The sequence below is a fragment of the Myotis myotis genome, unplaced genomic scaffold (assembly GCF_014108235.1).
Source record: "Myotis myotis isolate mMyoMyo1 unplaced genomic scaffold, mMyoMyo1.p scaffold_m19_p_10, whole genome shotgun sequence".
NCBI classification, from domain to species: Eukaryota; Metazoa; Chordata; class Mammalia; order Chiroptera; family Vespertilionidae; genus Myotis; species Myotis myotis.
In genome coordinates this window covers 42693787-42706836 of record NW_023416314.1, presented here as the reverse complement: position 1 = coordinate 42706836, position 13050 = coordinate 42693787, and the positions used below count along the sequence as shown (strand labels likewise).

Sequence of the window (13050 nt, the reverse complement as noted above, 5' to 3'; positions counted from 1 at the left end):
CATAGTGATTAATCACAAAAACAATATGTAATTATATATGTGTTTTCCGATGGTCTTAGGCGACCCCTGTGAAAAAGTCGTTAGGCCCCCAAAGGGGCCGCGACCCATAGGTTGAGAACCATTGATTTATTTCCTTTCAGTGCTGAATAATATTCCATTGTTTGGATGTACAACAGTTAATTCATCCACTGATCTAATGAAGGACATCTTGTTTGCTTCCAAGTTTTTGTTTGTTTGTTTGTTTTGTTGTTGCTTTTAAAAAAAATATTTGTTGTTGAAAGTAATGTATATGTCCCCTTTTTCCTCCATTAACCCCTTCCAGCCCACCCCAACCCCCATCTCAGGCCTTCACCACCCTATTATCTGTGTCCATGAGTTATGCATATATGGTCAATTTCTTTGGTTGATTTCTTCCCACCCACTCAGTCCAACCTTCCCTCTTAGAATATGTGTAGACATAAATTTTTAACTCCTTTGGGTAAATACCAAGACGTGCAATGATTACCTTTTACGTAAAAGTAGGTTTCGTTTTGTATGTAGCTGCCAAACTGATTTCCAAATGATTGTATTATTTTGCATTCCCATCAGCAATGGATCAGAATTCTTGTTGTTTCATATCCTTGCCAGTATTTGGTAGTTGTCGATATACAGATTATGGCCACTTTATTAAATGTATAAACATCTGCTTTTTTTTTTTTTTTACCACTATATGCCCTGCATTGAGCACAAAACTACGAGATTTAAAGAAGCAAGAAATATCAGATGACTGAATAATATAGACAAATCTGATTGCCTTTAATTTTGCCTTTAATTAAACATTAGGAATTGGGGGGAGGGGGGGGCAGTTTCCACATTCTATCTTCTGAAGCCAAATACAATACTTCCTTGAAGCAGAAAATTGTAAAACTCTATAAAATTTAGTAATATAAAAATCCCATGAACTCAGATAATACCTGAAAAGACTTCAGGAACCCTTCTTTGGGGCTCCCTAAATGTGGTGGTCCTGTAGATTTGCATAATAATTTAGCCACAAAAAATTGTGAGTCAATTCAAGTAAAGATCGCAAGAGAAAGCTTTTTTTTTCCTCACAAAATCATGAAGTTTTTGCCCTTAATGTTCATTTTTGTAGTTACCATCAATTCCTATTTATTAAATCAATGAACACATAACATGAATGAATGGTGAATCCAAAATGAAACTATCAAATTCTTTCTTGTAATGTAAAATATGCTTACAATAGAGATGAGAATAAACTAGAAGACTTCTGTCTTCTAGGATTGGACAAAGGACCTTGGGTTTCAGTTGAGATCAAGTTAGACATTTGGATAAGCATTAGCTGAGGATTCTGACCCAGATAATAAAAGGTTAGAAAATATTGGAATTAGAGAACTGGAATGAGAAATTTATAAAGGTGGGATACAAGGTTAGCAGAATTCTATACAAAGACTGTGATTTCTTATTTTAAGGATAGGACAAAATTAATTTTATAGTCTAAAGGTGTACTATCCAATACTGTAGGCTGTGCTTAGCTTGAGTTAGTATTTCCTGGAAGTGTAAACTAAATATTGGATTTTGAAGCATTAGTACAATAAAATATAAAATATTTCATCCATGAATTTTATACTGCTTATATTTGAAATGATAATATTTTGAATATAGCAAATTAAGTAAAATACATTATTGAAACTATTTGTCAGTCTTCCCTTTTTGAAATCTTTTTAATATGCCTATTAGAAAATTTAAAATCACATATGTAACTTAAATTACATTTCTACTGGACAAGACTAATTTAGAGAGACTTTATTTTTATTTGTTTGTTTCAATGCAGGGGTCCACCATGTGGTCCAACACTAGTGCTGCCCCTTTCCTACTGACTGGCTTCCCAGGTCTGGAGACATTTCATCCTTGGATTTCCATCGCCTTCTTTGTCATCTATATCTCCATCCTCCTCGGCAATGGCACTCTCCTCTTCCTTATCAGAGAAGACCACACTCTTCATGAACCTATGTACTACTTTTTGGCTATCTTGTCAGCCACAGATCTAGGAGTGACTTTTACAACAATGCCCACTGTGCTTGGTGTTCTGTGGCTGGATCACAGGGAGATTAGCCATGGAGCTTGCTACTTCCAGGCCTATCTAATCCATTCACTCTCAATTGTGGAGTCTGGAGTCTTGCTTGTTATGGCCTATGATCGTTTTATTGCCATCTGCAACCCCTTGAGATACACCTCCATTCTCACCAATGCTAAGGTGGTGAAGATAGGTCTAGGGGTTCTAATGAGAGGATTTATACTTATTATGCCCATAATCATCACCCTCTCTGAATTCCCCTACTGCAGGTCCCATGTCCTCTCCCATGCCTTCTGCTTGCACCAAGATGTGATCAAACTGGCCTGTGCTGACATCACTTTCAATAGACTCTATCCTATAGCCCTGGTCTCATTAACTGGCTTCTTGGACTCTATGCTTATCCTTATCTCTTATATCCTAATCCTTAAGACTGTTATGGGCATTGCTTCAGGTAAGGAGCAGACAAAAGCTCTAAACACCTGTGTTTCCCATATTAGCTGTGTACTGGTTTTTTATGTCACTGTGACTGGGCTGACCCTCATTCATAGATTTGGGAAATATGTGCCACATGTAGTTCATATCATCATGAGTTATATCTACTTTCTCTTCCCCCCATTTATGAATCCAATAATCTATAGTATTAAGACCAAGCAGATTCAGAATGGTATCAATCGCCTTCTCTCTTTCCATGGAAATTGAGCTTGATTTACTTACTTAGGGGATGCTCCCCATTGAAAGATGAGTTTCTCGGCAGAATGAACTATATGATGCCAATGTGTCTTAGAATTAAAAGGATTGGAACTCCTGTCATTTAAAAGACATAGAGCCATTGCTCTTATTATCAGCTCCTTGCCCCATCACATCACTAATGACATTGGCTTTAGTTTTGTTGCACTGCTTGGTAGATTGGTTTGCTATTTTCTTTAATTTTCTATGCTGGAAGAATCATTAGTCTTAATGGTTTTGAGGTCAATGACACTTGAAATGATTGCAGGGCCTACACAAAGAAAGGAGGACGAGATAACTTGATAGAGTTTCCAGCACTGTGTGGAAAAAACAGTTCAGATATTTCCTTCTGTGCCTTTGGTTTTAGAACCCACACCCCCACCCACACCCCACCGGTATTGCATGGCATTAGAGTAGATCAGAAATAGATGAGGGTAAGGTATTCAGACCAAGAGAGGTCTTGCTGTTATAACAATCAGAAGCCAAACAAGAAGGATTTCAGCAGATGCCAATGTGGTTAGCAGCCCACAAAGAATTGTGAGAAGACCTTTAGTTGATAATATCTGATGTCTTCCAACTAATGAGCTGAGGACTGCAAATTACCTACTAGTATAATAAAATAAAGTTCCATTTCCTGAACACCTAAGGTTTTGTTTTGTGTTCTGCAATTCATAACTTCTACATATGAAAAAGAGATACAAATAATGGAAACATTCTAATAATAGCATCTTTTTTTTTCTGTAATGAGAGGTTGGTAATAAACTGTCTTCAAGAAATATTATAATTTTATAGTTTTGAAACACAAAGTTAATGTAGGGCCTTCCATGCATTTTATTCCTTACTAGTAGCCTGGAGCACGAAATTCGTGGACTAGGGTAGGGGTGGGGAAAGAGGCCCCTCAGTCTGGCCTGTACCCTCTCCAATCTGAGACCCCTCAGGGAATGTCCTGTTTGTGCCCACACTTTTAACAGATAACAGCTCCATTGTTGTTTCTTTCTTCTCATGCTTAAAACCATTGGAATTAGTAGGTATTCAAAGTGTGTATACATTTTGGAGAGACACCCTGTATATCTCTAGTCAGCGGTGAAAGAAACCAACAGCAGATTTGGAACCCATAGACAGGGAACCTCGCTCACTCCCCACATGACTCCCCACTTCACTTTCCACCTTCATGGGCAGCTTTTCCCTCATTAATTCAGAAAAGCATGTCCTGTCACCAGCTGCCTGGTAGGAGTGCAGTAGGCCCCAAGCAAGCGAGGCTCAGTTAGGGCAGCCTTCGCTCATAGGTGCTGGCACCCAAAGTGCACATTCCTTCTCTGCAGTTGCCCCGACTATCCCACTGTTTAACTGAGAGGAAGGAATTCCTCTCCCCCCTCTGGGTTCTTGATCTTGAACGCTGACCAAAGGCACCTCAGCAAGGGCCTCCTGTGCCTGCCAGGTGTGTCTGTCTGCACCTGCTCCTGCCTCAGCACCTGCATTAACCCCACAGAGGTGATCTGGCCTCCTGCAGGAACAGGGCGTCACCACTCTGCCCTCTCACTGTCATCTCACAGGCGCCTACCCTCAGCACCCAGAACACCCAGACACTCTCCAAAGGAAGTAAGCATGTCGGAGGGGACATGTGCACATCCTGTGGGGGTGTTAGGCATGCTGGGGTTGATGGAAGTGTGACGGAGAGGTGGGGGGAACTTGTGCACACATTGGTCTGCGACTGTTGCAGATGCGTGAGGGTGACAGTGTGCTGGAGGATGTTTGCAGGCAACGGGGGGAGGAGAGGATGTGCACACCGGAGGCCTGTGGCTTTGCAGATCTGCAAAACCCCATGGTGCTGCCAGGAGGACGTCAATCTGGCCCGCCACAGTGGCTGTCCCTGCGATCCTGCACCTTCTGGGCCAGGAGGTGGGACTTGTGCAGCCACTCCTGGGTGCTAATAGCCTGCAGGCACTACTTCAGCTCGGTCTGCAGGCTTCACTTGTCGTGCTCAAGGCTGCCACTGCAGCCATGTGGGGAGTACAGGCTGGCCTGCATCCCCTGTCCAGAGGCTCTCTGCGAGCTGCTCACCTGCCCGGAGTGACTGGGGCTGGGTGGAAGCCAGACATCCTGTCCTGCCCAAACCCACCTGCTCTGCCCCTGTGCGCGCTGCCGTCCTGCCTTGCTGGTCACGGATCTGGGTCCCGGGTCCCACAGGCAGCCTCGTGTGCTGCTGCCTGCCTTGCTGGGTCACGGATCTGGGTCCCTGGTCCCAAGGGCAGCCTCGACCACTGCCGGCCCCGCCTCTCCGGGTCAGGGGTCCAGGTCCCGGGTCCCCCTGGCAGCATCGTGCGCTGCCGGCCCTGCCTTCAGTATGCAAATTAGCCACCATCTTTGTTGGTGGTTAATTTGCATATTGTGCTGATTCGCCAATGGGAGGCATAGCGAAGGTATGGTCAATTACCCTTTTTGTCTATTATTAGATAGGATAGAAGTCAACATGATCAACATCTGTCAGTATATGAAGAAAGGCTATGTGTCATTATTTCATTAAGAGATAAGAAGGGTTAGAAAGAATTTTGCACATTAAGCAAAATTATAGAAAATATGTTGGCAAATGAAATGCCAATATATTCAATCAATAATTAGCCCATGGCTTTTTATTTTTTTAATTTGAGGAGATGAATGTTTCTGGGAAGTTTTCCCCAATCCCAAAAAATATTTTTTATGTGCTCCCCTTAGCATGCTACCATCTGTGCAGTAACAGTGCTATGAAAACTTACGATATTTCCTTTCTAATACCCACAATTGTGTTATATTCTGTGGAAAAAAAAGACCACATTGTTCATTGTGAGCCTTGCACAAACTGATCAATTATGTAAAAATTAAATAATTTTAAGGGAAAAAATTGACTGTCATGCACATGGCTACTAAGGAATTTATTGATGTTCTTCTGTATCAGAACTTATTTTCCCCCAAAGAAGCAGAAAAAACAAAAATGCAATTGGAATTATAAGTTCTAGGAACAAAGATGGTACAAGTGATCCCTGGGATAAACTAAGTCATGTTTGACATTTGAAGGACACAACAAAAAGGACATCCATTGATTTCTTAAATCCCAATGCCTAGGATTCTTGGTGTAGGGAAGATGTCACATAACCAAGTCCTGACATTTCTATGTCTGCTGGCCTTTGAGTTTTCAGTTTTCTTCACACATCTTTTGGGAAACACTTTGTTTAGAGAGAAGAGAGAAGGTAGAGAAATAAAAGAATCTCTTGAGAGGCTATAAAGATGTAACTCTGGAGAGGTGATTTCTCCATACATAGCTTGCTAATGAGACCTCTTGAGGAGGCTACACAAAGAAATTATCTGGACTGAGTCTTCAAATAGTTCAGCAATTGGTGCCTGTTCCAACAATAAGACCTGAATTCATGAATGTGAGAGACAGAAATGTGAATTCACTCCTTTCCCCTCTAAAGTTAGATGCAATCAAGGAAAACAATTCTAAAAGTTTTTCCAGAGGTTTGCATAGAGCGAAGATCCCAGCTGATATGGGCAACACCACAGCCAGATTTTTTTCTTTCTTTCCAGTAAGTGTATTAAAGAAACTGTATTGGATTTGTACTTTCTAATCTGGACCCTTAGATTGGCAGTAGGATAACTGTGAATGCCCTAAATTAAATGTGACATTATGTGCTCTTATTAATTTGTCTGGTTAGAGAATTATAGTTTTTATTAGATCCTAACAGAAGATTGTGTTTACTTAAGGAACTGCTTTCTTATAAAGAACATTGGTAATGATCAGTGAGGCTCAAGGATAAATCCTGAGATGCTGGCTCTGGCCCATCACCCTGGTGCCTATGGGAGCCATTCCCCTATTCCACTCAGGAAGGGTGGAGTGTATATAAAGAGCAGACAAGGGTGGACGGGAGAGGTATCACACTATCTTCTCTGGCCACTTATCTATTTGGTACTTGAGATGGATGCACAATTCACTATTTTATTTTAAGGTCCATCTTTTTAAGCCTAAAGAATCTTTCATGGACAGAACAACATTTGCACAATTATAATTTAAATTTCTATATGACTTAGATGTACTTTAATTTTAGGAATCTCCCAGTGTTGGTGATTTCTATCTCAGTGAGTACCATGTCAATGCAGCTGTAACTTCAGAGTACTTTGTAACACAAGAGTTGATTTGTCCTGATTCTGGCCTACTTCTGCTTTTAAGGACATCTTCTGAAGGAGGAAAACCTTCTCCTGCTGAGTACGGAGACATACCTTGATGCTTCCAAATGTTTGATGAAATAAGTCTGCAGCATAAAAGGTAATATGTCTTCAATTTTTGATTGTGGCAACCAAGAATATGGACATAGTGGAGATGACTGATATATTTAAGGTGTGGGAGTATTATAATGTGACCAGTCACATAAGCAGCAACTCCTCAGGGGTTAAGTGTTAGAGTAAAAGGAGATAGGGCTAAGTGAAAACATAGAGAAAGAATCTGAACACATAATTATGTGAAATGATTTTGGAAACAAGAACCATTGAATGGTGAAGGAACAATAAAAACAATTGCATGAGAATACTTAGAAGGAATGAGATAATCAACCAGGTAGAAAAATAAAAAAAGTGCCGGGAGCCGGTCCATCCTTGCTGTTTCAAGGGACCTGGCATATATGGCATACTGTTCTTAATATGTTTGCTCACCTTCTTGGCACTATGTGTTTTAACCAAGGTCTCTGAGAAAGGTTGTTTCCCCAGGTAGGGATTTTCCCCTGAAGTTAGGGAGGGCATAAAACCTCTTAACTAAGTGCCAGGCGGGTAATTAATCACTTTAACTATGAACAATCATGCTTAAGCTACATAATCTTTACTCCCTGGAATGGAGATAAGAAACGCCCTAACCTTTGTAATAGAGATTGATAGGATTGAATCAACTGGTATAAATACAGATGTAATAAGACAGCAAGAGACAGAACTTAGAACACAGAACTTAGAATACAGAGCTTGAAGCACAGAACTAAGAAGACAGAACCTACACAGAACCTACAGACAGAAGAACTTCGCTGGAGAGAGCATGGCAAAAGATCCTGGACTGAACCTGACTACAGAAATTGGCAAGAGAACCTGACTGGAGCCTGGTGACTGAACCTGGCTGGAGAACCTGGACAGAACCTGGCTGGAGAACCTGGCTGGAGAACCTAGCAAGACAACTGGACACAGAACCTGGCTGGAGATACTAACCAGAACTTCGCTGGAGATCCAGAGCAGAACCTCTCTGGAGATCCAGACCAGAACTTGGCTGGAGAACCTGGCTGGAGAGCCTGGCAGGAGAACATGGACGCAGAACCTGGCTGGAGATCCTGGCTAGAGATCCTGGCTAGGCTGCTGATCAACTGAACGCTGTCTCCGTGTCGTTCCTTCTTCGCCGACTCCGTCCACACCTTTGGAGACCCCTGGACCTGCTGGGGTTGGACCCCAGCATCTGGCGCCCGAACAGGGACCCCTTAGGTAAGCCCCCCCGCACTCGGGACGGATAGGACTCCACCGTAGGAAGAGGGTGGATAGTCTTCGCCGACTCCGTCCACACCTTTGGGAACCCCTGGAACAGGATTCCCCTAGGTAAGCCCCCCCCCCCTCATTGAGAACCCCACACTCGGGACGGATAGGACTCCACCAGGGTACTGCAGACCCTCCTATAGAGGATAAGTAGGGTAAGAAGGTGGATAGTACAGAACTTAGATTGAGAAGATGTGCCATACTGAGTCCAAAGAAAGAAGACTCTGTATTGATCTTTAGATTAAGAAGATGTGCCATACTGAGTCTAAAGAAATAAGACTCTGTATTGATCTTTTGACACATATGCTTGCTAGCAGAGGAATTAAGGTTACTCCCAGTCAGACAGAACGTTTTATACAAGAAGTATGTCCATGCTTTTCTGAGGAAGGAAAGGTAAATGTAAAGGCATGGGAGGAGGTAGGCCCAAGGAGCCTTATCCTTAACCCCACTGCAGCCTTTCCACCCCGGGAAAGTGCAGGATTGGCAAGCTCTCTCTGGGGTGATAGATCAGGACTCAGGTAATAGAGGAAAGTGCCAATCCTACTCTTAAAATGGATACAAGAGAGCATTTCAGGTTTTTCTTTTTTAATGCCTGCTTTTAAAAAAATAAAAAAGGGGGAATTTGCCGGGAGCCGGTCCATCCTTGCTGTTTCAAGGGACCTGGCATATATATACTGTTCTTAATATGTTTGCTCACCTTCTTGGCACTATGTGTTTTAACCAAGGTCTCTGAGAAAGGTTGTTTCCCCAGGTAGGGATTTTCCCCTGAAGTTAGGGAGGGCATAAAACCTCTTAACTAAGTGCCAGGCGGGTAATTAATCACTTTAACTATGAACAATCATGCTTAAGCTACATAATCTTTACTCCCTGGAATGGAGATAAGAAACGCCCTAACCTTTGTAATAGAGATTGATAGGATTGAATCAACTGGTATAAATACAGTTGTAACAAGACAGCAAGACACAGAACTAAGATGACAGAACCAAGAAGACAGAACCTACACAGAACCTAGAGACAGAAGAACTTTGCTGGAGAGAACATGACAAAGATCCTGGACTGAACCTGACTACAGAAATTGGCAAGAGAACCTGACTAGAACCTGGTGACTGAACCTGGCTGGAGAACTTGGACAGAACCTAGTGAGGGAACATGGCTACAGAACCTGGCTGGAGAACCTGGAGAACCTAGCAAGAGAACATGGACACAGAACCTGGCTGGAGAACCTAGCGAGGGAACATGGCCTCAGAACCTGCTGGAGAACCTGGAGAACCTAGCAAGAGAACATGGACACAGAACCTGGCTGGAGATACAAACCAGAACTTCGCTGGAGATCCAGACCAGAGCTTGGCTGGAGATCCTGGCTAGAGATCCTGGATAGGCTGCTGATCAACTGAACGCTGTCTTCGTGTCATTCCTTCTTCGCCGACTCCGTCCACACCTTTGGGGACCCCTGGACCTGCTGGGGTTGGACCCCGGCAAAAAAGCATCTATCTCCAAAGGTGGAATAAATAGGATATGTTTGGAGCAATGCTTCTCAGATATTACTGTGCACTCAAATCACCTGGGAATTGTGATAAAATGCAAATTTTGATTCATGAAGTTGGAAGTGGAGGTCAAGGCATCATGTCTAACACATCCACACACTCATTAGCTGTCGCTGGTTGGTGGACCATAGTTCTGGTAGCCAGTCTCAAGAAAAGGGTAACTGAGCAACAAAGCAATTGGAAGGGGTAGTGATGCTTGTTGTGTTCCCAAAACACTGACATTCAATTTCAAAAACAAAGAAGTGTTTGAAAAAAATAATATGTGTATGTGTTTTTCATGATTGTGAAAAAAATCAAGATCATAATTAAGTTGTATTAAAAGTTAGCAATCAGAGCAAGAAAGCAGCTAAGTGTGATTATTACTCATTTGTATTTATTTATCTTGTTTGTTATTGTTATCACTGTTGCTGAAAAAAATTTAAAGATACACATACTAGTAAGAACTGATGTTTTAAGAATAATAATTTTTTTTTTTTTAATTTGAGAATATGTTAACCATTAACCTAACATTTTGTTCTAATTAGGGAAAGACCAACATTCCTCATCTCAACTAATATCTGCAAGTCTCTACTCTCCTGCAGGGAAATAGTTGCAGAGTTATTTTAATTATTCCAAAGTTCAAAGACGGTGACTGATACTTCCATGATACATTACTACTGAAAAATCTGGTTTCCTGGATTAAAGATTTCTAGAAAGCTGCTCCTCACCTGTAGACATATTATGTGGCCCAATATTAGTGCTGCCCCCTTTCTGCTGACTGGCTTCCCAGGCCTGGAAACAGCTCATCACTGGATCTCCATCCCCTTCTTTGCAGTCTATGTCTCTGTGCTTTTTGGCAATGGCACTCTCCTCTACCTAATCAAGAATGACAACACTCTCCATGAACCCATGTACTATTTCCTTGCCATGCTGGCAGGAACAGATCTGATGGTAACATTGACCACGATGCCAACTGTAATGGGTGTATTATGGCTGAATCATCGGGAGATGAGCCACGGAGCCTGTTTCCTGCAGGCCTACTGTATTCACTCACTTTCCATTGTAGAATCAGGTATCTTGCTCGCCATGGCCTATGACCGTTTTATTGCCATTCGCAGTCCCTTGAAATATACTTCCATTCTCACCAATACTCGAGTGGTAAAGTTAGGGATGGGAGCTTTTATGAGGGCTTTTATATGCATTGTGCCTGTAATTGTGCGTCTTTTTTCATTTCCATATTGTCACTCTCACGTTCTCTCTCATGCTTTCTGTCTTCACCAAGAAATCATGAAACTGGCCTGTGCTGACATAACTTTCAATAGACTGTACCCTGTCATTCTGATTTCTTTAATAGTCTTCTCAGACTTTTTTATCATCCTGTTCTCCTATATCCTAATTCTTAAGACAGTCGTGGGCATAGCCTCTGGTAAAGAGAGAGCCAAGGCCCTCAATACCTGTATCTCCCACCTTGGTTGTGTCCTCATCTTCTATGTCACTGTTATCGGTCTGTCATTTATTCATAGGTTTGGGGAAAATGTGCCACAAGCGGTCCACATTGTAATGAGCTATGTATACTTTCTCTTTCCTCCTTTAATGAATCCTGTCATTTATAGCATCAAGACCAAGCAAATTCAATATGGCATTCGCCGCCTTTTAAGTAAACATACAATTGAAAGTTAAACTCTGATGTGGGTGACTGCCCAGGAAAGAAGGTGGGGCTCAGAGATTTCTCTGAATTGAGAGCAAAGAAATTCACAAGGTCTCAAAACTTTCTGTAGCAGCCTCCACTTCTTCAAATGATACAATGACATCTATTAGGCTCATCAGGGGTCTGCTCTTGACTTCACAGATTTGGCATTTGTTAGGTTCATGGATTGATTTGTTTGTCATTATCCTGTGTTCTTCTCTCTAAATGTTAAGCAGAGAAAATAAATATTTCTGATACATCTGGAAGATTAAGTATAATCTGTTTTTGTTATATTTAATTAATATTATTGCTATAAACCATAGATTTTAGTAGTTTTTCAGTTTGATGTATCAATTTACATGTCTGTCTTTGAATTTCTCTGCTCATATCTCTTGTTTATTTTCCTATTAGCGTGTTCATGCTTTCCTAATTTATTTGTGGGAGTGTATTATGATAAATAAAACCCGTGAGTCATTGATATTGAAAAATGTCCACTATACATATATATATTTTTTAAAATTTTATGTGTAAATAACTTTATCAATATTTGTGTTATTAAGATTTGGGGGCCATTTGATAATGGCTTCCTTAATTTCATGTTTACTTACATATTGTTTTATATTTTGAACAACATTTTACATATTTTATTTTATATTAGGTTAATATTTGGAGAAAAGGAAATCAGTTCTCAAGGTAGTATCACTATTCATTTGGCCATTATTTTAAGGTATGAGACAGGATTAACACTAAACAAAAAATGTTATAACTGCAAGCAAACAGATATAAAATATTGTCTATGCAGATCACAGTCCACTGGAGAATCAAATTTCAAATAAATCTAAATTTTAAAAAATCCCCATGACTAGCAATAAAAATATTAAAATAAACTGTTTTGAGGATGTGGGTCTCAAAAAGAATCACATTGAGACTGGTTAGAGAAAAGTTCCCTGAAGAGTGTGCCTTGAACTGAGATATGGGGGTAGATTAGAAATTAACTGGTGAAAATAGTCATAATGATGTTATAGCAGAGGTAATATGTGAGGAGGCTGTAGGAGGACTGAATCATAGAACCTTTTTAAAATGTGGCTGATAGTTGTAAGGAGAGGTTGAGGAGAAAAGGGGTGTTTAAATCAATAGCATTCTATTTGCCATTGCTGGGGTCTACATGTCTATTCTAGAGTCATGGGAAGCTATTGAATAGTTCTAAGCAAAGGAGTAACATGATTTCAGTGATACTGGCCAATTATAAGTTCACATATCATGTGGATTTAAGTGATACAAACAAAGAACAAGAAAATAAAGCGAGCATGTAGCAGTTCCATAAGGAGATACCCATAGCAAAAATTATTAAAGTGAAAATGAATTTAGTGAATATATACAAGATATATTTAAACTCAAATTAATGAGATGTAGGGTTCTGATCAAGATGGCAGCATAGGTAAATAAGGCACTCAAATTCTCCCACAAACACCTCAAAATTACAACTAAACTATAGAATAACCATCATTCAT

General features: G+C 40.8%; 2 protein-coding genes across 2 annotated transcripts; both read left to right on the top strand.

Moving 5' to 3' along the window:
* Nucleotides 1-1837: 1837 nt before the first annotated feature.
* Nucleotides 1838-2770, top strand: LOC118664376 (olfactory receptor 51B2-like). The gene has a single exon (XM_036324410.1). The coding sequence runs from the start codon at nt 1838-1840 to the stop codon at nt 2768-2770; it is 933 nt and encodes a 310-aa protein (XP_036180303.1).
* Nucleotides 2771-10421: 7651 nt separating this feature from the next.
* Nucleotides 10422-11798, top strand: LOC118664736 (olfactory receptor 51B2-like). The gene has a single exon (XM_036325200.1). The coding sequence runs from the start codon at nt 10594-10596 to the stop codon at nt 11530-11532; it is 939 nt and encodes a 312-aa protein (XP_036181093.1). The 5' UTR covers nt 10422-10593; the 3' UTR covers nt 11533-11798.
* Nucleotides 11799-13050: the final 1252 nt, after the last annotated feature.